Source organism: Sarcophilus harrisii, chromosome 5 (assembly GCF_902635505.1).
Source record: "Sarcophilus harrisii chromosome 5, mSarHar1.11, whole genome shotgun sequence".
Taxonomy (NCBI): Eukaryota; Metazoa; Chordata; class Mammalia; order Dasyuromorphia; family Dasyuridae; genus Sarcophilus; species Sarcophilus harrisii.
In genome coordinates, this window is record NC_045430.1 from 248,983,164 (window position 1) to 249,010,738 (window position 27,575).

The window sequence follows — 27,575 nt, forward strand, 5'->3', positions numbered from 1 at the left end:
GTGCCAATTAGGTTATTTATGTTATTGAAGCAAAACAGCAGCAGAGATAGCATTTCAGCAAAAGATTGTGCACTGTTTAGCAACCTATTTCCTGAAACCCTTGAAAGGTCCAGAGAGTTGAGAAAGAGGAAAACAAATCCATGATTCTGCACCATTTCTGTCTCATTGTACACAAGATAAGTCAGGAAAAGGGAGCTTTCAACTGCTCTTCATACTCATCACCCCGAGTTGAGCAACAGACTTAGGGAAAGAGGAGAAAGAAATAGGGGAACTGAGATTGACTTACTGCCTTCACTCTGAGGGTACTGAACCAAAACTTGAAAGAGCAGTCGGAGAGCCCCAGGATTTTGGAAATCCTGATCACAGCCTTGCAAGGACAGATTGAAATTTCCAGCCATGTTCCCGGGCTGCTTATCTCCAAGTTGAAACACTTCTGGATTAGTGAGTGATCCTGGGATGAAGTACTCAACCCTTTCCTCCTTCTTCTCACAGTTGGAAAGGGTGTAGTTGAGGAAAGAGACGCTGGCTCGGAGGTGAGGGGGGATGACAAATTGCCATGACATGAGCTCGTCTTCTGGGAACCCATCTGGGTAGTTGGCAGACATCAGGGTGGCTGACCCCTCTCCTTCAAACACAGATTCAATAATGCAAAGTCCTATGGGGAAGATGAAGAAAGAGAAGTGAATCAGGAGGTTGTGAGAACATACCACCCATACCTATTATTCATGGTTGTAGAGGGCTGCACTGAGGTCCAGACAACCAAAGACTTAAGGCTAATTACCAATTGGACAATACTCTATAAGCATATGCTTGGAAAATGGCCCTTCCCACTATTCTGTGCTGGCTCGATAATTGGTGTATACAGAGAATTGTAGGAAGGACTAGGGGATGGAGTAAGACTAGCCAGGGTCACTTCTGGGCAGGAGACAGAGGAGAGGTCATGGAGATCCTGCGTCCATCCAATTCATTCTTACCCCTAAAGACCAAGAACAAAGATCAAGGACTTTTGCTTACGCTGACTCCGGCTGATTCTAAGGTATCCAGGGTGCTAAGTCGGTCTTCACATTTGGTGCCCAGCATGTGGACCAAGGACCTTAACTTCACTGAAGACGTCTCCAGTGACCAGGAAATAGGGTGAGTATTTAATAGACAAATAGGGAACTTACTTTGTTAAGGACTAAACTAGTAACATTTTGTAGCTGACATGGGGTAGATATTGGGAAAAGATTCTCCCCCAGCCCCACCCCAACCCTGAGGGGGCCCTATAGAAAGCATGCTTAAGTTGATCAAGGGACAAGGCTTAATTATAACTTGGTTGCAGATTGCTAGACTGTTGGACACATTCGAATGCACGTCCCCTTGGTTCTTAAAGGAAGAAGAGATAGGGCTAGATAATTGGAAGCTGGTAGGAGAGCAACTATGTGAATATTACAATGATAAAGGTCCTGGTTCAATTTCCAAGGCAACATTCTATATATACAACATAATACAACTGGCCTTAAAGAATCCTGCAAATTATAGAAAAAGGAAAAATTTTCAGAACAGCCAGATGAGGAAGTGCGGGGAAACCAAGGAGGACAAAGAATGGATTAAAAGCAGCATCACCAATATCACCAGAGGGCATGGGGAGTTCAGTGAGGATGAAGGGTGTGATGATTCTCGAACTCACAAGGCAGCTCAATACTGCCTAAGAACTGCTTCTTGACATGCCCCCATCAACTTCACCTTTGGGGATAGAGGCAGGAGGAGGAGTAGTGGGAGAGACAGTTTAACTCTTGCTATAGAAATCCTCAAAGACCTGAAAAAGGCTTGCACTCTTTATGGGGCTACATCAGTTATGTTAAGATGTTATTACAGAATTTGGTTTATGAAATCTTAACCCCTAGGGACTGGAAATCTATAGCAAGGACATGCTTATAACCTGGACAAAACTTGTGGCTTTCTGAATACAGTGAGCTCTGTAGGATACAAGCCCAACAAAATAGTCATAGTGGAGTTAATCCTCCAATCACCTGTGGCCAACTAACAGGTGTAGATTCTTATGCAGAAATTTCAGTACAGATTAATTACCCCATAGCAGCATATGAGCAAATTGCTGCTGCTGCTGCTATCAAAGCATGGGCTTCTCTCCCCAATAAAGATGACAAAGTTGAGGCTTTCACAAAAATAACACAAGGGTCAAATGAACCCTTTGTTGATTTTGTGGGACATCTGCAGACAGCTGTTGTATGAACTAATGATGAAAATGCAGTAACAGACATTATGATAAGGCAACTTGCTAAAGAAAATGCTAATAAGGTTTGTAGAAGAATTATATGACTACACAAGGATGCTCCTTTAGAGGATGTCTCTTCTCCCCATTTTAAGGGGAGACAGTGCTTTAAACTCACCATGCCAGCTTACAAAAGAAGCTCAAGAGGCTTTGAGAGAAGTTGAACTGGCTTTACCCAATGTGGTTGAAAGAGTCACTCAAAGACCCTTAGAAATATCAGTTTTTGCTACACAAGAGACACCCACAGTAGTCCTTCATCAAGGAGATAGTGTGATAGAGTGGGTGAACCTCCCAGCACAACCAGAACAAAGCCTTGCTCCTTACTCAGTGCTTGTGGCTAGAATTCTATTAAAGGCCATTAAGCGAGCAGTACAATTATCTGGGATAAGACTCGACAAGATATATACCTTTTATACTAATGCACAAATTAATGTATGCTGTGAAACCATCCCCATTTGGAGCCATGGCTCCAAATTTTACACATGGGTCTCCATTAAAGATAACCAGACTATTACATAATTGGCAATGGATTCTTGAAGAAAAGATTTCTAAAGTTGCTCTTAAAGGACCAACTATCTTTACAGATGCATCCAAACATAATATTTGCGCTGTATGCTCTTGTGACTTAATTATAAAGAGAGAAGTCAGAACTCCTTTTCAGTCCACTCAGCAGCATGAATTGTATGCAATCATGCTAGCTCTTATTATCCAGGAGATATAAATATAATATCTGATTTGGCCTACTCAGTAGGTGTTGTACAAAGAAGTGCCACAGCCCAAATAAAATTTGTAGCCTCTAATATATATCAGCTCTTTAAGGAACTTCAAGAGCAAATGAGAAAGCATCCAGGTAAGATTTATATCTTGCATGTCCACTCTCATAGTGGACTTCCAGGTCCTATTTTTGATGGTAATTCAAAGGCAGATAGCCTTCTAACTATGTTGGCCAATACTCCTTTATTTCAAGAAGCCCAATAATCTCATTTTAAATATCATCAGGCTGCTCAAGCTTTACGTTTACAATTTGGAATAACAAGAGAGGAAGCAGGGAGCACAGTAAAAGCCTATACAGCTTGTCTTCCTTTCCCCGCTCCTATACTGCCTCCAGGGAAGAACCCTCCTGGTTTGAGACCCAATGAAATCTGGCAAATGGATGTGACCCATTATAAATCTTTTGGTTGTCTGTCTTTTATCCACGTTGTGGTAGACACCTTTTCAGGATTCACTTTTGCAATATCAGCAGCAAAAGAGACAGCCCGAGTGGTCCCTTAATTCCTTATACAAGCATTTGCAATTATGGGTGTGCCACAAGCAATAAAAACAGATAGTGGACCTGCATATACTTCTAAACATTTTGCACACTTTTGTGCACAGCATAAGATTTTACACAACACTGGCATACCCTTTAATCCTTAAGGACAGCAATAGTAGAGAGGAAAAGAGAGACATTAAGATGCTCCTCCAAAAACAAAACAAAGGGAGAGTCACAGGTAACTCTAGAGAATTTCTTAATCTAGCTCTTTATACCAGGGGTCCTCAAACTATGGCCCGCAGCCAGATGTGGCAGCTGAGGATGTTTATCCCCCTCACCCAGGGCTATGAAGTTTTTTCATTTAAAGGCCCACAAGACAAAGTTTTTGTTTTTATTATAGTCCGGTCCTCCAACAGTCTGGCCCCCTATTTAAAAAGTTTGAGGACCTCTGCTTTATACTATCAACATCTTGATTTTTGGCAAAGATGCATTGGCTCCGGCAGACAGGTTTTATAACCCACTGGAAGGGCAGTGTCCAGTGCGAGCGGCTCCACTATCTTTAGATAATCGCCAGGTGATGTGGAGAGACCCAGAAAGTGGTGAATGGAAGGGAACAGATAGACTAACTGCTTGGGGGAGAGGGTTTGCTTGTATCTCTACAGGTAGAGAAGGAATCAGACGGGCCAACGAGTCATATTTGCCTTGTCCATCAGAGGGAGACAGAGCAGACCCTTGAATGAAGGAGAAGACTCAAGAAACATCAGGTGGTTTCATCACTGACTGTGCCCAAAACTGAATGAGCATGGCAGTTATGGCGTTTGACTCATGGACATCAAAAATTGTTGACTTCAAAACCCTCAGGAATCACTGGAATCCCTGAGATATGAAAAGATTGTTGTAGGACTTGAAAACCCTCAGGAATCATTGGATTCTCTGAAACATGATAAGACTGTTGTAGGATTTGAAAACCCTCAGGAATCATTGGATTCTCTGAGATATAACACTTGTTGTAGGACTTGAAAGCCCTCAGGAATCATTGGATTCTCTGAGAAACGATAAGACTGTTGCAGGACTTCAAAAACTTGTGGGAATCAATGGATTCCCTGGCACATGAAGCAATGGACAATAGATTGTTTTTGGACTATCTTTTGGCTGCTGAAGAAGGCTTATGTGTGACTGTTGTTTACATACCCTCCTTCTAGGACTTCTGGAAATCTTTTACAACACCATGTTGATTTATATTGTTTGTTATACCACTACTTGCATGTATAATTCATGTTTGTTACACCACATTGAGCTTGCAATGGTTGTGGAGAGAGTCATCACTAATAGCCTGTGCGTTACTGCTATGTGCTTGTGTAATACTTCCCATGCTGATGGGTTTGTGCATACCTGTTTCTCATAAGACTCTTTAGCCCAGAAACCGTTAGCAATCCCCACTTCCCTTTGGTGCTTTTCATCTCCCTTCCTGAGAAGTCAGGGGGGGCATGATCACTTCCTTTTTAGTGTTTTCACCTCCTTTCCTGAGAAGTCAGGGAGGGCATGATCACCTCCTTTTGGGGGCTCTCACCTCCCTGAGGAGTCAGGGATAGTGTAACCACCTGTGTTCTACAACAAAAGAAAGCGGGAGATGTAGAGGGCTGAAACTCTTGAGTTTATGCACAGAGGTCCAGACAACCAAGTACTTAAGGCTAATTACCGATTGGACAATACTCTATAAGCAAATACTTGGAAAATGGCCCTTCCCACTATCCTGTGCTGGCTCGATAATTGGTGTATACAGAGAATTGTAGGAGGGACTAAGGGGTGGAGTAAGACTAGCCAGAGTCACTTTGGCGGTAGATGAGGAAGAAGGATGTTGCGGAGATTCTACTTCCATCCAATTCAATCCTACCTCTAAAGACCAAGAATAAGACCGAGGACTTTTGCTTATCCTGACTCTGGCTGATTCTAAGGTATCCAGGGTACTAACACGGTGATCACAATGGTCATGGAAATGAAAGCTTGGCAATGTGAGTCTAATATCCTGGTTGTCTTTCAGATCATAAATAACATATTTGACTATGGCATATTCATATTGGAGGGAGATACATTCTATCTATTAGGATAGTGGGAATACAGAGAAAGGAAATGTAAAGGACTAGATAGGATAAAAATAAAGACCTAGAATTCAGAGATGGGAAGGATTATCAAGGCCAGTGGTGTCCGACAGGCAATCTATGGGCTTCATGCTACTCACAATGCTTCCGAGGATGGTTCAAACCAGATTCATATATAATTGAGAAATATTTAACAAAATCAATAAAACTATGATAAAACAGATATTAGATTGGAAAATTAAGTCAATATGCAACCCCCAGGGATAATCATGTTCCTGTTAATGGCCTCTATTTCTACTTGTTTGACACCACTGATCCAGTCCAACCAATGCTCAAACAAAAATCCCCTCTAGAACATATCTGACAAATGATTATATGAGAAGCAGAGTCAACAAGTGCTCATCTAGGCTTTCCTTAAAGCACTCCATTGAAGAAGAGCCTCTCCAAGAAGCCAATTCTGCTTTTGGACAGCATTGTTAGAAAGTCTTCCCCAGTACCAAATTTTAATTTGTGGTTATTGTCGGTATTGTTCAGTCATGTCCAATTCTTTATGACTCCATTTGGGATTTTCTTGGCAATGATACTAAAGTGGTTTGCCATTTCTTCTCCAGGTCATTTTACAGATGAGGAAACTGAGGCAGACAGGTTAAAGTGACTTGCTTACAGTCACACAATTAGTGAGTGTCTGAGGCAGGATTTGAACTCAGGTTTTACTAATCCTAGGACCAGAGCTCCATGCATTGAGCCACCTATGGGCTTTCTTGAAATTTCCCTTCCTCTGCTCTTGACTCTACCCTCTTGGGCCATGTGGAACAAAACTCAAACTTTTTTTTTTCATGACAGCCTTTGAAATGCTTGGAAGACAAGAATTACAGCTCCTCTATCAGTGGGGGCTACAAAGTCCCTTCACCTTCTCAGCTCTCTAGTTCATCTCATTGAATATTATCTTAGGAGCAGTGAGGGGATACCAGAGCACACAGAACACCAGGCTTGGTGTCAGGAGAACTCCTCTCCTCGAATTCAAATCCAGCATCAGACACTAAGAATTTGGGTGGCTCTGAGTGAGTCACTTCACCCTGTTTGCCTCAGCTTTCTCCTCTGTAAAATGAGCTGGGGAATGAAATGGCAAACCACCCCAATATCTCTGCCCAAACAACCCTAAAGGGCATCATAGAAAGTTGGACACAACTGAAAAACAAAACCTTAAAATGTATGAGGTTGCAGACATTTGTTTCATTAAAGCAAACATATGAAGATGTTTGATACTTAAGAAAAATGGCATTGACACGGCATTTTTTTATAATAAGAAATATTAAAATATCCTAATCAAAAATCTCTATGATAGGAGAACACCAATTTAATACCCACTTACGTCTTATAGAAGATCGATTTGTGATATTAAAGCCGGAAAAGTTTCTGTTTTCATTCCATGGTAAGTATAAGGCCAACTTGACCCCTCCTTGCATCTTGATTCGTGAGACTGTACCATTGCTACAAAAGGTTCCGATGTTGACCGCCGTCTTCTCAACAGAGCTACTGATGCTATAGGTAACTAGGTCTGGGCAAGTCTCTCCCGGACGAATCTGTTGCAGCCGAGGGCTGGAGAACTGCAGCTCGAGGCCAACTTTGGGGCTGGCTTTCACGTTCCAGATGAATGTCCTGTTTAAGGCAGGTAATCTGGAAGGCAGGAGCTGAACTTCTCCAAAAGGACATGGACCGGACATGCAGTCTACAGAAGAAAAGGTAAACATGTAGATGATCTTTCTGCTTCTCTCCTCCCTTCCCCAACACAGAGTTTGGTTACTGTGCCTTCATCTTCCAGGAGGCAGACATATTCTTGGAATATCATAGTATCCTTGATTTAGAGCTAGAAGGGGTTCTTAGTGGTCACCCAGCCCAATCCCTTCATTTCACAGATGAAGAACTGAGACCCAGAGAGATTCACTTATTTGCCTGAAATTGCTTTCATCCCTTCCACACAGGGGTCAACAATATGGGTCAATTACTTCTAAGTAATAGATGGCAGAACTGGGATTCTAATCTGAGTCTCTGACTTCAAATCCATTACCCCATGCTTGCTTCCCTATGGTAGTCACTCCATACTGAGAGCTGAATTTTGTAACTTAAAATACAGTCCCCATTTGTGATGAACAAAGAATTCCTAAAAGTCATGTGGCTGCCTGTGGGGTCTCCATTATGTATGAAAAAAGGAGCCAGCTGTCTTGATGCTCTACATACGTAGTCCTGCTATTTTAGTACCATTGTAATTAAATGTTCTCGAAGTTAACAATAAATGACATGCTTTATTGTGCTTTCTACCTTGAGCCTTTTAAAAGAAGGACCAAAGTATCTGCTATCCAAGAAATAGGCTTATAAATGGCTAACATGGTTGAAATAACATTCATGTTATCATTCAAAGATGCTATCTTCTGAGTCTCATCTGGTGATTTTAACATTTAGCTCAATAAACTAATAGATATTTTTTGGGAAGCCAATATATCATGTGGTTGGGATACAAAGTTTCTGACCTTATCATGAAGGCACTATATATAAGATAAGTAGAAAATAATTAAGAGAGGGAATGCACTAGAATTAATAGGAAAAGCTCCCTGTAGTAGATGAAATTTTAGATGGGACAAAGTCAGGGAAAGCAGAGAAAAGGAAGAAAGCATTCCAGATATGGGGGACAGTCAGAGAAAATTCCTGGAGCTCAGAGTTGGAGGTTTTGTTCAAGGAAGCCAGGGTCATTGGTTTGAAGACTATGGGTTGGGGAGTAAAGTATAAGAAGTATAAGAAGACTGGAAATGTAGGAGGGAGCTAGGTTAGGGAGGACTTTGAACACCAAGCAGAGAATTCTGTATTTGATCCCAGAGGCAATGGGAGCGAGTGGAGTTTACTGAGTGAAAGAATGATAGTTGGACTTGTGCTTTAGGAAATTAACTTTAGTAGCTGAATGGCTGATAGATTGGAGTGGGGAGAGACTTAGGTCTGGCAGGCTCCCCACCGTTATGGCAATAATCCATGCATGAGGTGAAGAGGGACCACACCTAAATGGTGGTAATTTCAGGGGAGTGAAGTTGGTGTATTGGAGAGATGCTTCAAAGGTGAGATCAACAGACCTTGACAACAGGTTGGAGATTGCAGGTGAGAGAGGGAGGAATCCAGGGGGACTTGTAGGCTGTAAGCCTGGGAGACAGGGAGGATGGTGTTATCCTTGACAGTAATAGAGAAGTTAGGAGGGAGGAAGGTTTTAAGTTTTTCTGTGATTCTGCTGATTCTTTTCTCCTTCCTACCTTGAATTCCTCACATAAACCATATGGGTAGCATGGTCTCGTCATATGATTCAGATGACATGTCACCAAGACCTCTATTGACCATCCTCAGGAAGGTCCATGGGAATGCTTTATGACCTAAGGTTTAGACTAGGTTTCTTAACCTATTTTTGTGTTGTGAATCTTTGCAGAAGTCTGCTGAAGAGTGAGGACCTCTTTTCTGATTGTTAAAGATATAAAGTAAAATTCACAGGATTATAAAGGAAACCAAAAGTTAGTAAAGATGAAGCTACATATATTTTTTTCTAGACCCCTGAAATCTATCCACAGACTTTGGTTTATGGACACTAAGTTATTAACAATTCTGATTTAGGACCACAGGATGAAAGAGAAAGTCAGCAGAGACATTTAGAAACTTTAAAATACATTAGAATTGTATTTTTGTTTTTACCTATATTCTTCTGGACTTCCAGGACATAATGCTTCTCTGGATCAGAGCACTCAAATGTAAAGACAGCTTTTTCACCACGTTTGATGATCAACGAGGGAAGGCGTCTTCTCTGGAAAATAATGTTGCAGAGGTTTGTTGGCCAAGTTAAAGTCCCACGCTTTACAAAAACAGTGATGTTGTCTCCAGGTGGGAGAGAAATTTCAACTTCTGAAAAATAAGAAAAGAAAAAAATCTCAACAAATTAAGTAATTTAATAGATGAAAACCAATTATGTCCCATCTCACATCACATGAAAAGGCTCCAACCTTTTATCATGAGTTCCTTTTCTCCTGATCTGAGCTAAGGTACGGACTAAATAACCAGTGATGACCATATGAATGAGGAAGAACTTTCAATTAGTTATTAAACTACTTGACTTTTTAGGAACTGTCTTCTTTTAACTTAAAAACCCAAAACTCCGAAAACTAAGAGTGCTCCCAAGTAAAACCACTGAAAACTGGATGTCTTGTGTAATATTTCTCCATCAGTTCCCCAATTTTGAACCATTAAGCTTCTGATGAGATAGCAGTTTCTTTGCCATCAGAATTCCAGAAAATAAAAAAGAATTTTCATTTTCAGGGGCAATTTTTGCCTAAAAAAAAAACCACACTGCAACATACCCTCATTACTGGTTTTAAATATATAGCTCTCAACTTTTTTCAGAATCAAGCTGGTAGCACCATTGATATTCACATTCCTGAAATACACTATTTTACTGATATAGTTAAATTAAAGGCAGTGTAGAAAAGTGGAAAGAGTACTGTCCTTAGAATCCAGACACCTGGATTCATATCCTGCTTCAGATCATAGCTTCTTGCTGAGCCTTAGTTTCATCATCTGTGAAGAAGGAACAATAATACTTAAGACTACCAGCTCATGGCTTGCCATGAACAAAATGCTCTATAAACTTTAAAACACTGTGTAAAATGAATTTTTATTATTTATTATAATTAAATTAACCCTGAGAAGCATTAAGGATAGAGAACTGGTGTTGGAAAGTCAAAAAAGACCTGGGATCACATTTTGCCAGTTACCCTGAGTGAGGAATTTAATCTCTCAGTGTCCAAGGCCATTCTCTAAGCCATAACTAACAAAGCAGGTGCTGCTCTGTGCAGGTACTGGAGGAGTTCCCTTCACCAACAAAATCATAAACCAATCCTACTCCTGAAAAAAAAACAAACAAGAACCCAAAACTAACTTTAATTGCTGACTCTCCTTTGCCTGCATACATAGGTATACACATATGATAATTCTTATATTTATTCATCATCTTACAAAGTTTTTATATCTATGATTTTGTTATATCCTTGCAAAAACCTCGTGAGATAAATGGTAGATAGTTTATATGTGTGTGTTATTACATATATATATATTTTTTTGCTTGTTTGTTTTAGTCTGTACATGTGATTTTCTTGGTATAGAAGGAAAGAAGAAAGGGAGAAAAGGAAAGAGAGAAGGAAGGAAAAAAGGAAAGAATGGAAGTAAGAAAACAACACATTTAAGCACCTATCATGTGCAAGATACTGTGTTAAGTGCTCTACAAATATTATCTTATTTGATCCTTATAATAACCCTGGGGGGGACAGGTACTGTTATTATCACCATTTTATAGTGGAAGAAAATAAGAGACAGTTAATAAGTATCTGAGGCCCTATTTGCCTCATGTTATCCCATAGAGTTGTCTGGGGCATTGAGTGTCACTGATGTAACTTGCCCATAATCACACAATCCATATAATTTTCTTGCTTTTAAGGCCACTAGACCAGATTGCCTCTTGATAAATAGATATCTCTGAAAAGCTACACAGACATTCAACCCAACAGTCAAGAACTGAACAGACCCATTCAAACCCAGAATCACACAAATGGAGAGTTGGAAAAGAACCCATAAATTTTTGGACAGTTCTAATCATCAGGAAGCTTTTCCTGATGTCAAACTCAAATTTCTTCTTTGTCAGCACAGTGCTTCTGACTCTACAGTGACTATATAAAATCTGTAAAATGGACCCCCATGGTTACAATGTACCTCGCTAACTCACAGAGTCATTAGAAGGCTCAAACAAAATAATCTATACAAACCTTCTGGTGTGGCATCTATTGAGAGTATTATTATGAATAATTATTAAACACTAAAAGTTTATAGGAAAGCAACCCCCAATGCTTTGGATTAGGGTTAAGTCACAAACAAGAACTAAAACAAAATTCAACCAGTTACGACAGTGGCAAGGGACAACTGAAGGAGCTGTCTGGCATTCAATAATGCTCTTTGGAGCTGAGGTCAAATTTATTCCCTATTTGATGTTATTTTTGTTCAGTCATTTTAGTCACTTCTGACTCTGTGTCCCCATTTAGGGTTTTCTTAGCAAAGACAGATTTGCCATTTCTTTTTCTAGCTTATGAGAAAACTGAGGAAAACAGGGCTATGTGATATGCCCAGGGTCATCCAGCTAGTAAAGTTTGAACTTGATTTGAATTCAGATCTTACAGACCACAGGCCCAGTGCTAGACACACCACCTAGCTGCCCCCAAGTGCTATATAAATGCTGATTATTTTTAAATTTTATTTTTTTGAGGGGGGGGTTAAATTTTTATTTAATTTTAAATGCTAGTTATTAATGCATGTTGATTTGATTCATATACCCCTTTGGTAATCTAATGAAACAAACCTATGGACTTCTAAGAATAATGCTTTTAAAATAAAAAGAAAATCCTTAAGAATTATACAACAAGATTATTAAGGAAACTCAAGGTTAGTGAAAATGAAAGTGTGATTTTTGCCCCCTCTTCCAAGTTTCTAGAACCCCTGAAACCTAACCATGAAATCCTTGGAGATCCATGAGTCCAAATTAATAATTCCTATTTTAGATAACCTTTATAGCTGTGATTAACCCCCGAGCTATTGAAAGATGAGCTTAGGGCTTCATTTCTACAAAGGAATTTAAATATTGTAGAATTTTCTGGTCTATCAATTAACCTACTTGGGGATAACTTGTCCTAGCTAGGCAGGGTAGGCAATATTTATGCTTTTCCCAGAAAGCCACCCATAGGTGGCTTCTGGGTCTTGCTTTCAAGTTGAGCATTGTTCGATTTTTTTAAAACCAGGCAGACTCCCATGGTGAAGTCTGAACTGTGGTAGACCCATAAAACTCTGTTCTGTTGTGAAAGAGAACCTATGGTGACAGGAAAACACATTAGTCTCTCTCAGAAAGCCATTCCAGGATTTTATGACATCCAAAGCCGGCCAGGTGATAGCCGACTCAAACTTAATGAACAGTAATAACATTCTGCTTTTTTCATTTGGCCTGATGGAAATGTAGAAAAATTTGGTCATAACCTACAACATTTTCACCTTTCATACAGCCAAAGATACTCATCCAACTACATTTTCTTAGCCTGCTTGCCATGGCCATTGCTCCTTAGCATTCAGGAACCATGAAAAATAGGAGAAGAGCAAAAATAAAACAATCCTTTCCCTTAACTCAGGGCATAGGTCCCTTACTTCTAGTGGCTCACCAAATGGATGGTGAACTTGGTGAGAACACCCAAGCAGCATAATCAGGGAAAGGTTAAAATTCCTGAGCAAAGGAAGGCTTTATTCCAAAAGAAGGAGACGCTCGGTTTTTGAAAATCATGTCAGTTAAGTACAAACTCTGCAAAATTCAACCATCTTGGAAAATTTGCAGTTTTGATACCATGAGTAAAATCTAAGCATTCAGAAGGTTTGATGAAATAACTTAAAAGGAAAAAAATAGAAAAATTGTTTACATAACTCTGTTTCCTTTTAGGTTGTTTGGAGATTAATTTTAAAATTTTAATCTTTTGTTTTTATGTTACTAACATTCCTTACTCTATACCCCCTAAATCATCCTTTATAATAATGGATCAAAAAAGTACAGCAAGCCCAGTCAACACATTGAGACAGTCTGATATTACATGCAGTATTCTACACCTACAATACAGTGCCCTATAAAGAAGCAGAGATGATCCCCAGTAAATAATCATAAAAAAGCGTCTCCACTTGTATATTTCTAACACTGGTCCATAAATTTTCAGTCAATATAGCCTTCAGCAACAAAAGTCACTCCTGTACCATCAGCTTTTGGAGCACCTGACGCCACAAATCACCTTTCTTAAGGTTCTAGACTATGAGCTTTTAAAAATCTTTATATGTGTCATAGGTCTCCTTGGGGACCATCTAGAGAAGCCTATGGATGCCTTCTCAGAATAATGCTTTTAAATGCATCAAGTAAAACGTATAGGATTGCAAACGAATGCAATTATCTGAATTTTTAAATTTTTATTTTTAACTTACGGAGTAAAACAAGTATTTCTATATTAGTACAACAACAAAGATGATTGCATATGAAAATGAAAATGTACCATACACAACTTGCTATTTCTTTCAAACATATAACAAAATTATTATATACATTACTTTTTTTTCTTTCCTCTCCTCCCCACCCTAGATGGCCATCATTAGATATAATGGTATACAGCGATACATTATAGATACAGTGTAGATACAGTGGTACACTGGCATCCAGTTTTGTTAAATTTGGTATTCAATGCATTTCAATGAGAAAAATACACTTTGGACTGTGGGCATTGCCTTTAGTTTACTGTTTTGGTTGGTTGGCCTGGTATTCTGCTCAGTCCTTGGCTGTGGGCAGCTCCTTCCCAGGGAATACTCAGTGAGCAGGATGCTGAGGATGTGAGCCACGGTGGCAGGTAGGTCCTGCAGTATGATGGGCTGCAGGGGCTAGTCTCCTGGCTCCCAGAACAACAGAATTGGAAGGAGCATGGAGCAACAGGTGTGCTGAGCAGGAGGGACTAGAACAGCAGCAGTGGCAGAGAACAGGACTCTTGGAAGCCCTAAGTCCTGGCTGGCGGAGGGTGAAGGACCATGGCTTCCACCTCCTCATTCAGTCCCAGTCTTCCCCAAGGAAGCTTGGACTGTGTGAGTGGGGGAGAGTAGAAAGACTGCAGCTCCTCTCAGAAAGTGAGTTGGATCAAGAAGAGAGGAGCCTGGCTTTTTTTCTCCACCATCTGGAAGGCCCCATTTGTCCTTTTGGGGAACTGGGTGGGGAAGGATGTTTAGGCTATGCTGGAACTGTATACTTTATGGGAAAAATTTATTGAATACTCATCATTTTCACCACTTCTTTTACCTTCTAAAAACAATGACTAGTACCAAATACACATATGCAAAATTATTCTATGCATACTTCTAATTCTTTTTTAAGAGTTTTTTTTATTTTAAATTTAAATACAAAGTAAAAAAAAGGAAAAAAATTGCCATGTATATAGCAGACCATAAGAGAGGATTTAATATAAAGTAATAAATTTCTATTTCAAGAAAACCTATATAATACTACACACTGTTTTCAAAACTGACTAGCTTTTCTTTGCTTCCTTGTTGTTTTTCTTTTGTTCTCTGCTGCATATTGTTTACTTTTACTCCTCAATCTGTTCGTTCTCCAGATTGGTTATTCTTCTAATGAGATGTTCCACTTTTTCATCTATTTTTTCATTCTTTTGGTTTTGTTTTATGATTTCTTGGTGTCTTAGAACAGCATCAGCTCTTCCCTTACTAGTTTTCAAGGAATTATTTTTTTTCTTTAGGTTTTTGATTATTTCCAGTTGGTTGGCTCTCTTTTCATAATTTTCTTAGATTGCAATGAAAAACAAATTGCTTGATCTCTTTTATTTGATTTTTAAGGTTTTTTTTTAAAAATAATTCTTCCAAGAATTCTTTCTGTGCTCAGGACCATTTGATATTTCTCCTTGAAAAAGGAGTAGCTTTTTTTTTTTTAAAGCTTCATTGTCTTTTAAATATGAACTCAGGATTCTTTTTCCTTCACTTACTCATTTTTATTTATTTCTTGTTTAATTTTGTTTTCAGCAGCTATTAGAATAACTAAGTTGCAGTTCTGAAATATGGGGAATGATGGGACAAGTGTCAGGTCCTTTTTACTTTTATTTTCTAAGGTCTGTCCTGAAAGTAAGGTAGATGATCTTGCAAGTGCATCCTCACTTAAATCCAATTCACTTCAAGGTCATGATACCATGTCATGGTCCTTTGAGAATGTAGCTATCAGATCCCCATACTTAGCTGCAAAGTTAAAGTGTCTAAGGCATAAACTGCCTCTCAATACAGCTGCCCCCAGGGCTGCTTGTTAGTTGATTCTGTTGTGTCTACTGAGGTGTCTACAACTCCACCCCGGGAGGTTTGGTCTCTCCTGGGATCTCAAATTGTCTTAGGAGGAGGATGGCTTTACCTGCTGTTTATTTCTGCTTCTCTGAGGCAGTGTTCCATTTTTTTAAAAGAAGAAATTTGGAGAGCTGACAATTTTCTTTCTAGAATCCTCTCCATATTTTTATTTCAAATACTTAAAAAAAACAAGTTCATGGATTTCTAGGTTCATACTCTAGAGAATTTAATTATATAAACTTTTAATCCCAGTTTCTGATTCTAGTATATTGGCTTCTTTTTAAAAGATTAATTTTTATTTTGAATTTAAACACCAAATGGACATTTGAATATACATAACAGAATACAAAAAGTAGGTTATATGTGAAGCTCTCAGCTACAGCTTGCTTTTAAGTAACAATTTTATATTACATTATTTATATCACATTATCTATTATTATATCATATAATGTTATGATTATAATAATATAGTTATCATATTTATATCAGATTATTATATTGTTATAATCATATAATAACTATATTATTTATATCACATGTTATTATGTAAAGTAAATTTTAAGTATTATACATCCATGTCTATATTTATATCAACCTATAGCTTTCAAAGCCGTCTTCTTTGTCTAACTTCTCCTGGAGATGGGGAAGACTTTTCGCCCTTGCCCTACCTGGCATCCTGAGGTCCAAACCAGTCTGCCTGATAACTCTTTCCTCATTATATTTCCTGCTTAATGATTGGACTGGGAGCCTGATTCAGGTGGTATTGACTTTCTAAAGTCAATACAGAGTTCCAGCCAAGCCTTAAGAAGTAGGAGACTACAATACTTCCCCCTCTCAATCCGGGAATTACCTACAAAAATTATCTGGCCTTTCTCTATGTCTTTTTAATTCTCCAAGGACCTCCCCCTCTACCCCCCACTCCAATATCCCTACTCTTAAGATAAGAGAGTAATGCAATCAAGTAGAATAGAGAAATAACTTTTCCATGTTAAGAAAATGACTTGTAAATAACATTATCCTAAATTTATAGTTTAGAAGCTATCCTTTCCTTTTATAAACTTTTTTTTTATCCATATTAATCATTGTTTCCCTTTATCCCTCAAACTGGAAAGCCCAATACAGAGGAAAATGCTTCTGCCAGCAGCTCAATTACAAGTGGCATTCTTGCATGTTTACAATATTATATAAATATTGTAATATTTGAGGATGATGGATGAGTATGTCTCCCAGTAACTCCAGATTATATTATTTTTATCTCTTGCCAACAGCCTATAATTTTAATGTTATTAGGTTTCATGAGATCTAGTATCACCCTTCATGGTATCTTATATGCCTAGGGTTTCAAAAACAATCAATTCAATCATTCTGCTGTCTACTGGCATTCACAACCCGACTTCCATCCATCCTCCTGATGGTTCGAAGGCTTGAGGGTCCTAGAGCACATTCTAGATGGCTGACAAAGCCGGGATGGTTTATAATGAATCATAGTTTTACCTCACCCTCCCCACACGCCCTCACTCTCATTTTTCCTTTTTAGGACTCCTTGTATGTGATTTCTGGGGTGGGAATTTCCAATCCTTTTTACTCACTGCTCCACATGACACACCGGATATTATACAAAGATCCTGGCCAGTGTTCCTTGCCATCCCAAACCACACAGAACAGAAACTGAGGACACTTTGAGCGGGCTAAATCGATCAGGTGAAAACTAGGAAAGTTACTTTCCCCCTGGTGCTGCCAGGAGAATCCTGTGAAATTCTCTCTGATGTCCCTGGGATCACCCACAAATTCCTTAGTCTGGCATTTAAAGCCCTTCACTTTCTTGTTCCCCTCATCTTTTCAGGTTAATGGTCATCCTCTTTAGCAGAGTTTGGCCCAAATGGCCTTCTAGCTGCTCTGCAAATTTGGCACTCCATCCGTCGAGAACAAGAAGACATCCCCTCCTTACCTGTGCCTTTTAGAATCCCTTCTCCATGTCCTTCCCACCTCACTGGGTGGGGCATAGAGAAATGGAACCTCAGGGGTTCCAAAGGATAGTGGGGAGACAAATGAAAAACTAGCATTTATAGAGTACTTTAAGGCCTGCAATTCACTTTACAAACATTTTCTTATTGGATCCTCACAACCACCTTGGGGCATAAGTTTTATAGTTAACCCCATTTTAATTACAGGGAGGGGGAGGAAGAAGAGGAAGAAGAGGAAAAGGAGTACTTAGTTCCTGGTACCATTTCTTATTCATAGAAGAAATGACCAGAACATATGCTGCTGCTGCTTCTTCATAGGAAAAAGGACCAGGACAGGACACATTTGCTCAAAATAGTTACTTCACAAGATAAATATCTCCCAAAGACCTTCAAAACCTAGATAACTTTGCTTAATAATTCTGTCTAATACTTTTTTTTTGACAATGCAGCAAAAGCAATTAAATAGTAATATAAGCAATAAATTTATGTTAATCGCAAAAATCCCTCAGGATAGAATACAAGCAGGGGTATGCTAGAGTTGATTTGAATTGTTTCATGGAAGTCAATAGTTAAATTTTCAGTGTGGGCATTTATATCTCAGAAATTAACCAATGCAACAAATAGGGACATAATTTATTGTTTTGTTGACTGTCTAGATTAAGAAAGTGATAGAGAAAATGCTAATAATTCAGATTAAACGAGTGTATCCTACTAATGAGGTATTTTGGGTGGGAGAAAAAGGAGAAAAGAATTAAAGAACCAGTTGTTAAACATTTACCAGCACACCCCTGACCACAATTCTTCAGGGTAGTGGACTCTGCTCTCTAGCTTTTATCAGATCTTTATAAAGAAAAATGAACCAATGTATTTGCTGTATGAATATAAATGTCGCTGTGGTTTGAAGCAAGAGTATTTGAATCACTGAATCGATGGGCTTGAAACATTTAAATTCATCTGAATTTCACATTAAAACTGTTTTGGTTTGGAGTTGAAGCACAACAGAGGATTTGACCAAACCATCTGAATCCAAATTCATTGCTCTTTCCTGTTAGAATCCTTACAAAGTGTTAACTCACTGGAATTGATAGAAACAATGCTTATGTACTTCTCAAGGAAGTGAGACTTTCCATTATAACATGATCACATTTACAGTTTCTCACTTCTCAATCTGCCTCTCAATTTGCACTATTTTATGTAGACTTTTTTTCTTTTTGTTCTCATTGTAGAACATTTTATTCTCATTTGTTAATCTTCATGATGGTGAAGGCTCCCCTCCTCCTTCTCCCAGTTGATCCATCACACCAGTTTAGTCCTTCCCCAAACAATGGACCTTTAGGTTGTTTCAGTTTTTTAAAAAAAATATTTTCAATAATATATTATAGCCAGTCATATTTGGTAGAAATAGTTTTCTCCTGACTTTTTAATCATGTCTTCTAAACAAGGGTTCTTAAGTAAAGTCCTGAGATTGGCCTGTAATAATCCCTAAAGACTAAATGTTGAAATACTTGCTTATTGCAATATTCATCCAGAAACATTTCCCCCAGGGTTCGTGTCTTAACAAGTCTGTAAAATTCCAAGGAAAATATTAAACTGTAAAGGAGTCTGTGTGAGGCTCACAGGCCAGGAAGTTCAGTACTTGCAGCCATGTGAGCATGTGCATCCCTAGCCCTACAATCACAGGAGGAGTCTCAGGTGTCCAAAGGGATGGGAAACCTGACAGAAAGCCCAGGTCTGGTTGTTGTTGTTGGGCAGATTCACAGGGACTGATGGGAAGGGCCCTAGAGCCAGTTAATCAAGGTAGACTGGACTGTGACCCACCTTTCCACTTCTTATCAGTTACCTAGATTAGCTGGAGTTTGCTCTGCTGATGGTGTCCCTACAGCCTCTCATTCCTTGCCTGAATGTAGGGGAAATGAAGCCATAGGAACTTCCCCAAACAGAAGCAAATCAATCAATGGTCCAACATGGTGACACTTCTGTCAGGCCTTAAAAACAGGCCTTAAGGAACTCACCTTAAGGAAATTCCTTCCCACCGGGCCACATAGGGGCAGGTGACTCTGGACTTTTGGGATTTTGTATTATCTGTCTTTAATGTTGTAGAATACTGGGAAAACCACCACACCAAGAGAGATGCTGGGTTTGAGGCCGACACTGTGTGAGTCACAACCCGGAAACCTTGATTTCCTCCATTATAAAAATTTGCATTGTTCACCTTACAGAAATTAAGAAGAAGGGTCTTTGTGAACTGCCAAGTGCTATATAAATGTGAGTCATTACTATTATTTTTATTAATAGCCAACTGGGTGACCCCCAGACTAAGGCTAAGTTTATTTTAGGGTTAAGCTGAGCTGCATTAGTTCAGAAAGCGACTGGAGAAATAAATACAGAAAATGGGAGAAGCCTATAAAACATCCTGGCATTGAACACTGAGGGAAATTAAGTTGGGAACTTTGATTTGAATTAAACAACAAACATAATTCAGTTTATGACCACTATAAATAATTCATGATTACACCATAAAGTGCCTTAGGGCCATTTTATATCGTATTCATATTTTATTTCCTGAAACCTTGATGCGTGAAATCAACATGAACTTGAAAGTCAATGAGGATTATGAAGATGGATGAAGAAGAAACTTTACAGAAGAAAAAAATAAACCTGTGCCTACTCCTAGGGATGTCAAATAGGACCCTACTCCCATATCTCTTCTCTTTCCCATGGGTATAGTATAGGTAATAGCACAGAACTGAGTGGATTTCCATTATCTTCAAGTTGTACTAGTCCCAAGCTATTAAGCTAAGACTGGACTAATCTTGCAAGTCACAGTTAAGTCAAAATAGCTCATTACTAAAGGAAAATAACCAACCCAGGAGAAATGTAATATATTCCTCCAATCCTTTTTGTGATAGATGATTCATTATTTAGAATGTTTGGGGAATGGTTTAATTCCACAACACTTCAATAAATCTGAGATTTCCTTAATATGGACAGTCACACCAATGACAAAGACCAAAATGCCTCCTCAATCAATGTGACTCCTATCCATCTTCTCCCTTAAATTTTTCCATACCAGCTCTACCCAGCAGCCTGAAAGTCTTCCTTTGGGTCTTTCCACATTGCCCTACTGGCACCCATGAACTTGGAGAGACCCCTTCTTCTACTTCATCCTAGCTGCATGATCAACCCACCCTTTTTGTGTTAGACATCTCATGGTATCATTGCTTACCCTACGTCTGGAGTGCAAATTATTGTAATTATTGTTGGTGATATACCATAAGTTACTTAGGATTGCCACAAATTTTTCCATATATTATTCATGGGCTATCCAAGATTTTGGCTCACCCATGAACTATAACCTTCCAACATTTCTAGAAAATTATAGGTGTTAATAATAACAATAATATTAACAGCATTTACACACGTGTTAATAAATATTTATATATATTAATACATATTTTAAGTATATTCATTTCTTTACATATAGTAACTCATTTGATCCTTATGACGATTCTGAAAGATAGGTACTTTCATCATGTCCATTTTATGGATTGAGACAGTGAGGTTAAGTAACAGAATCACACAGCAGAATTTAAACTTGGTCTGACTCCATCCACGGCATCTCTCGTGACTCTAGACAGATGTTTTGTGGAGTGTTTGGGGTTTGTAGAATGCTGCAGAACATCTTAAATGAAGGAAATGCATAATCCCTCACAAAGTGTGAAACCTATTTTTTTACACAGATGCAAGTAGGTGAAGACTTCTAGACCCTAACATGCAGTTAGATGGAACTAGTCCATCAATACACATACCTTGGACAGATATTGATTATTGATAGTGAACTGGGGCCCAGATCTTGGGAGAGGAAGGAAAGAGTGTGTCAGATTATAAACTTGGGAAATTGAACAGTAACTTTTGTTTAAAATGATTTATTTTTACTTTGAAAATTATAAGCAACCAATAAAATGGTTCTTTTCCAAAACAAAAAAAAAAAAAAAAAAAAAAAAAAAAAAAAAGAGGAGGGTTTGAGGAAGCAGAGAAATCCAGTCTATACTTTCCTTCCTGTTGCATTCTGGTCCAGTTAATGGTCTCTCTGTGTGTTAACCGAAGATAAATTTCCTGATTTTTCTAATTACTAATCTTCCATGCATGAATTGTTCTTGTGTAAATCATTACACTAAACTCTTCTGAATCATTGTGGTTTCCTTTTAGTGGGAACTGGAACCTGAAGTTTGTTATCATCTGGAGGACCTCACTCCCTTCAGAGAATCCCTCTTGCACTTGGTTGCTTTGGGCACTGAGCATGTTCCACGACAATGACAAACACCTTTGATGGATCAGAGATCCACTGGTACTGGAATTAGAAAAACCCGAGTTCAGACACAGACACTCAGTACTAGTGCAATCCTGGCAATCAGTCACTTAGCCTAAGACATTTTCCTCACCCGTAAAAAAATGAGGGGAGTAACAGCCCCTACCTCCCCAGGGTCACTGTGAGGACTGAGTAAGAGAATATTCGCAAATCGGAACATTCTATGAAAGCTGCTGTTGTTACTTTTGGCGAGCACACCTTTCCCTTTTGGCTTATGCTCATTATGAGTACCGCAAGGTGTGATGATTGGGTGTTCCATGAAATGACCTTTCTCCTTCCTTTACCTCCCCTAAGATAACTCTGGCCTTCCTTGTAGCCATGACTGCCTTTGTTTAATTTATAGATTATCAGCGTGGCTACAGCTTATTTTTTCCCAGAGACTGCTGGCCATCTTTATCAAGAATCCTGTATTAGACATCCCCTCAGCCTTGTCTCCTCCCTCACATGGATCCCGCAGAGTCCACTGGCCTTCACAAAATCTCCCATTTATGTCTCCTCTGCACTCACAGGGCACCCCTGCTGTACAGCCTCCCATCACATTGTACCCAAAATGCTGCACCAGCCTCTTGTTGGCTAGGGGCAGTTAAGCACCAAGTCTGGAGTCTGGAGACTCAGCTCCTGAGTTCCAATTAGTCCAACTGTGTGACCCTGCTCAAGTCACCTCATCCTGGGTGCCTCAGTTTCCTCATCTGTAAAATGAGCTGGAATAGGAAATGGCAAATCGCTCTAAGAAAACCCCAAATGGGGCCATGAAGAGTCGGCTATGACTAAACAACAAATTGACTGGTATTCCTGGCTCAAGTCTGTCCCCACTCCAATTCATCCTATTCTCATTTACCAACATGCTCTCCCTAAATTATTTGATCTATACTCAATAAGTGGCTTTCTTTTAATTTCAGGATCAAATGTAAAATGCCCCATTTAGCTTTTAAAGTCCTTTATAATGTGGCCTTTCTTACCAGTTCAGTTTTTTAATACTTTTTTTTCTTTTTCTTTTTTTGCTGAGGCAATTGGGGTTAAGTGACTTGCCCAGGGTCACACAGTCCTCCTGACTTCAGGGCTGGCTGTCCCTAATACTTTTCTTATATATTCTTTATATATATATATATATATATATATATATATATATTCTCAAAGTATGGCCCAAAGAGACTTGAAAGTCTCTGAAATCCTCCCATGTGGGAGGATCCATGTTTGGTGCTATACCTCTAGTCCCAGTTAACATTTTATATGTGTGAAATGGACTCCTCTGGCAACGTCCAGTGAAGCCTATAGAGCCCTTCTCCGAAGAATGTTTCTAAATGCATAAAATAAAATACATGGGATGACAAAAGCAATTGATTATATTGAAATATAGCTATTGAAATTTTTTTAAAAAAAGCTCAAGTCCATAATCTCTCAGCCAAGAGGTGAAAGATTTGTTTTATCCTTCATCTTTTAAAATCATAGCTATCATGTATTTCACACTAATGTTAGCTACTAACACATACTAATTACTATCATTGGAAGTCTATGGAATTTGGGGGGTATTAAAAGGGGATCATCACACTCAAAAACATTAGGAACCATTGACTTAAACCTACATTAGCATTTTCCAGAGAATCAGAATACAATAAAATACATTGAACACTAAAACTATAATTAAATATGTCTTGGGTGATTCATAAGGTACTTCAGATTATTATTCAGGCTTATAGAATCAGAGAATGTCAGAGCTGGGAAGTACTTTAGAGAGAGCATTTAGTTTAATTCCCTCATTTTACAGATGAGGAAACCACCAACCAGAAAGGTAAAATAATCATTAAGCAAGATCATACAGTGAATTAGAAGCAGAATCAGGAATAGAATCTTGGTCCTGATTCTCAATTCATTGTTCTTTACTTTAGGCTATAGTATGTATCCTCCTCCCTCCTGTCTCTGTCTGTCTTTGTCTGCCTTCTCCCCTTCCTCTTTCTCACTTCTCCTTTCCCCCTTTCTTCCTTTATCCCTCCCTTCCTTTATTCCTCTCTTGCTCCCTTCGCTCCCCTCTCATAGTCATAAACAGAACTTAATTAAATTCTTGTTGATTGACTGATTGTAGAATAGGATAGGATATAGAGCTAGTAGAGATTCAGCAGAAGATGTTTCATACCCACTACTCATTATAGATGGGGACTCTCAGGCTCTGAGCTGCAAAGTGAATTTTATGATTTGTATTAGATGTGTTAAAAATAATCATGAATCCAAAATTCAGTGTAATTTGTAATTGTAATTCTACCAAATCAATTTGAAGAGGTACAAATCATGTTAGTGACTGGAAAATACAAAAGTTTCCAGGCCCTGAAAAATCAGAGAAGAAAATAGATCCTTACTTTGATGACAGAAGAAATGGCTGAAATTATTTTTAGACAACCTGTCAGTGACATTGTCAAAGTACCCTGTGTTTTTTCACTTTACAACAAAACTAATATAAGGACAGAATCTGGCCTAAGGACTGGAGTTTGACAAGATAGGAACTTCCACAAGACAGATTCGACTACAGGATGTACATTCTTTAGGGATTAGTTGAGACAGACGAGTTATTAAGATGTTGCCTATTTATCTGACTGAATACAAACTATGAGCTGGCTAACTAAAAATAAGTGAAGAATGGAGTGAGCTGTTCTTCCCTATTATTTCAGTCTCTGCTTGAAAATGGCTTATTTCAAGTTCATCTCCATTGTCCTTCCAAGTCTCCTGGCAGGCCAGGAAATATTATATTACTATAAATCCAAGTTTGATTCATTCAGTTTGGTTCCTGGCTGGGAAAATGCATTAGGGAGAGAGGTAGGAAGGGAAGGGAGACATTCACTGTCAATAAAAACTATTCTAAATAGTATTTGAATGATTTTTTCTACCTTTGCACAGAGAAATACTGTGCTCTAAGCAAAAAGGTAGATGGTGGTCATAGAGTCAGATAAGATACAGATTCCAGTCCTATCGCTGATATTGGTCCTGTGACCTCAGGCCAGCTGTATAGCCTTTGTTTATTCATTTGTAAAATGAGTATAATAACAGTGACAGCACTCGTCATAGGTCTGTGAGGCTTAAATAAGATAAACTATGTAAAGTACTTTTCAGACTTCCATATGCTCTGGAAAAAGTGTCAGAATTTGATAATTGATAATCCTATCAATTAGATAGGATTAATTAAATTTTAGTCTACTAAAATTATTATGCTAAAATTCAAAGGAAATGTCCATTTTCAAATTCTCCTATCAACGCTGAAACAAGGATGACAACATTTGATAAAGATAATTTTCAATGAATATCAAATTCTAATTCAACCCCAGGACCAAATCTCAGAACAAGAAAGAACTCAACTGATCCACCTGAAAGAGCATTCCCTGCTGCTTCCCAAAGCCAACAGGAGTTCATCTCCTCTTTGCTAATGGCCACAAGTGGTATTAGCTTTCTTGGCGGACACAGCACCCTGCTGACTCCTATATGCTGCTGAGTGGAGTCTGATAAGCCCCCCAGATCTTTTTTCAGATAAACTGCTATCGCACTATAGCACCTCCATTATGAACTGGTATAAAATTGATTTTTTTAATCCAAGTGTCAGACTTTGCGTTAATCTCTAACAAATTTTATCTTACCTAATTGGGCACCTGCATTAAGGAAAGGCTTCTTTTGAGAAGGTAAGATTTAATCTGGGACTCAAATCAGCACCTTCTTGGTACCTTTTAATCTTATAGAGTTGTGTGGGGCACTGAGAAGCGAGGGCTTGGTCCAGGGCCATGCAGCTAGTGTGTGTCCAAGTGGGCTTCCTGAATTGGAGGCCATCTCTTCCCTGGCACACAGTTGGACCTTACTGCATTTTGCGGATGGTTGTTCCTTTTCATTTGGATAAATTTGATAAACAGCGAGAGACTGCACAATTCAGTGAAAAGGACCACTCATTTACCTTCAGAGGATGCGGGTTCAAATCTTAAGTATCTTTTCTCTTAGCCTAATTTTCTCATCTGTAAATGATACCCTGGACAACCCTGCTCTTCTGAAGGCAGCGAAAGACAGGAGTGCAACAGTGGCTCTGTTCTCCAAGTTACAGGTGAAGATCTCACCTCTGGCAGCCAGAGGAACCAGCTCCCAGGGCCTGCAAATTTGGGATAATGACACCTGTCTCCCAACTCCCCCACAGGGCTGTGGTGAGAATTAATGAGATGTTTGTATACTCATCAGGCAGCTCAGAAGAAAGGTGTTAGATCAACAAGGGTGTCATTACTGCTATTATCTACAAGCTCCTCAGATAGGACTGCGGCAGTGATCTCAGGGCAAGGAGCCAGAGAGATTCAAGGCTAAATCAGGGACAGGGAGATTTTTGGAACTTCCCCTTTTAAAAGCACCTTCTGGAGTCACTCTATTGTCAGGCACTGGGCCAACCTTCCTGATATACAGGGAGGAGGGAAAGGGAGAGAGAAAGCAGAGGCAAGAGTGTGCGGTTCTGGGGTTCAAGAAACACACTATTCTGGGGCAGCTGGGTGGTACAATGGCTAGAGCAGCAGCTCTCAAATCAGGAGGACCTGGGTTCAAATCCAGCCTCAAACACTTAACACTTCCTAGCTGTGTGACCCTGGGCAAGTCACTTAACCCCAATTGCTTCAGCAAAAAAACAAAAACAAAAAAACACACTGTTCCACAGTCACTTGAGAGAAATAAATCAACCTGAAGTTGGGTTGGGATTGGGTCAGCTTCTGAAAAGTCAGTGTGGAAACAGTACTGGCTCTTTAGTCCAAGGAATCCTGCCCCACACACCCATGTTACCTTAGCATATTCAAATCCTTCCTGGGCTTGTCTCAGAAAAGGAAAGCAAATGCACTAGAACTAGGTGACTTCTTAGAATGCTTCTAGATCAGGGTCTCATTTGTGTCATGGACCCCTTTGGCAGCCCAGAGAAGCCTACAGGCCTTTGTGCAGAATAGTATTTGTTAAAAGTTGATGGAAATGGTCAATTTTTATATTCATTAGCCTTTAGCTGAAATTGAGCATTTCCATCAACTTTTAAAAAATGTGTTTGTGTGTGTAATTTCCCCCCCATAAATAGATCTCAGGTTAAGGACCTCAGGGCTCTAACCCTAGGACTTCTCTCTCTTAGGCAAAGTGTGGCTAGTAATCCTTACACTATTTATCTTAAAGTTCTATAGGGAGGAAAGTTTTTATAAGCCTTAAAGTGCTATACAAGTGTGAGTTAATTATTAGAGAGAGTCAGAGAATGAGGAAGACCTACTTATATAACCCTGCTTCTGACACATACAGGTGGCATGATTCTGGGCAAGACAATCTCTGAGAGCCCTAACTAACTCTCTAAAATCAGAAATTGCCAGCAAATGCGGATGGGTATGGACAAAAATGATCTTACAAGCCCAAGGCCAAGCTTAATAGGTGATTCTGAAATGGGCAGGTAAAATCACACACAGAGAAGTAGAGGCAGAATGGCAGTAGATATTCTCCATGAACCAAGGAAATTAATCCAACCCAAGAAAAATGATCATTACTAAATCAGGGAGGAGGGGCCCCCCATATGGCATTCCTCCTTCCCTGAAGCTGAAACGTGATTTCTTGGCCAACACTGAAAATCACAGAACTTATGTTTTATATCAGAACCAGGAACTCTGACACTTAAGCAGGC

The 27,575-nt window shown here is 39.1% G+C and overlaps 1 protein-coding gene across 1 annotated transcript in view; it reads right to left on the reverse strand.

Annotated features, from left to right (window-relative positions):
- CDCP1 (CUB domain containing protein 1) overlaps positions 1 to 27,575 on the reverse strand; it is a 69,114-nt gene that overhangs the window by 30,856 nt on the left and 10,683 nt on the right. The window contains exons 2-4 of the mRNA XM_012551316.3: positions 9,347 to 9,553; positions 6,996 to 7,352; positions 287 to 655 (exon numbers count right to left, since the gene is read on the reverse strand). Coding sequence (XP_012406770.2) covers positions 287 to 655; positions 6,996 to 7,352; positions 9,347 to 9,553 — 933 coding nt within the window. The remainder of the gene's footprint in view (positions 1 to 286; positions 656 to 6,995; positions 7,353 to 9,346; positions 9,554 to 27,575) is intronic.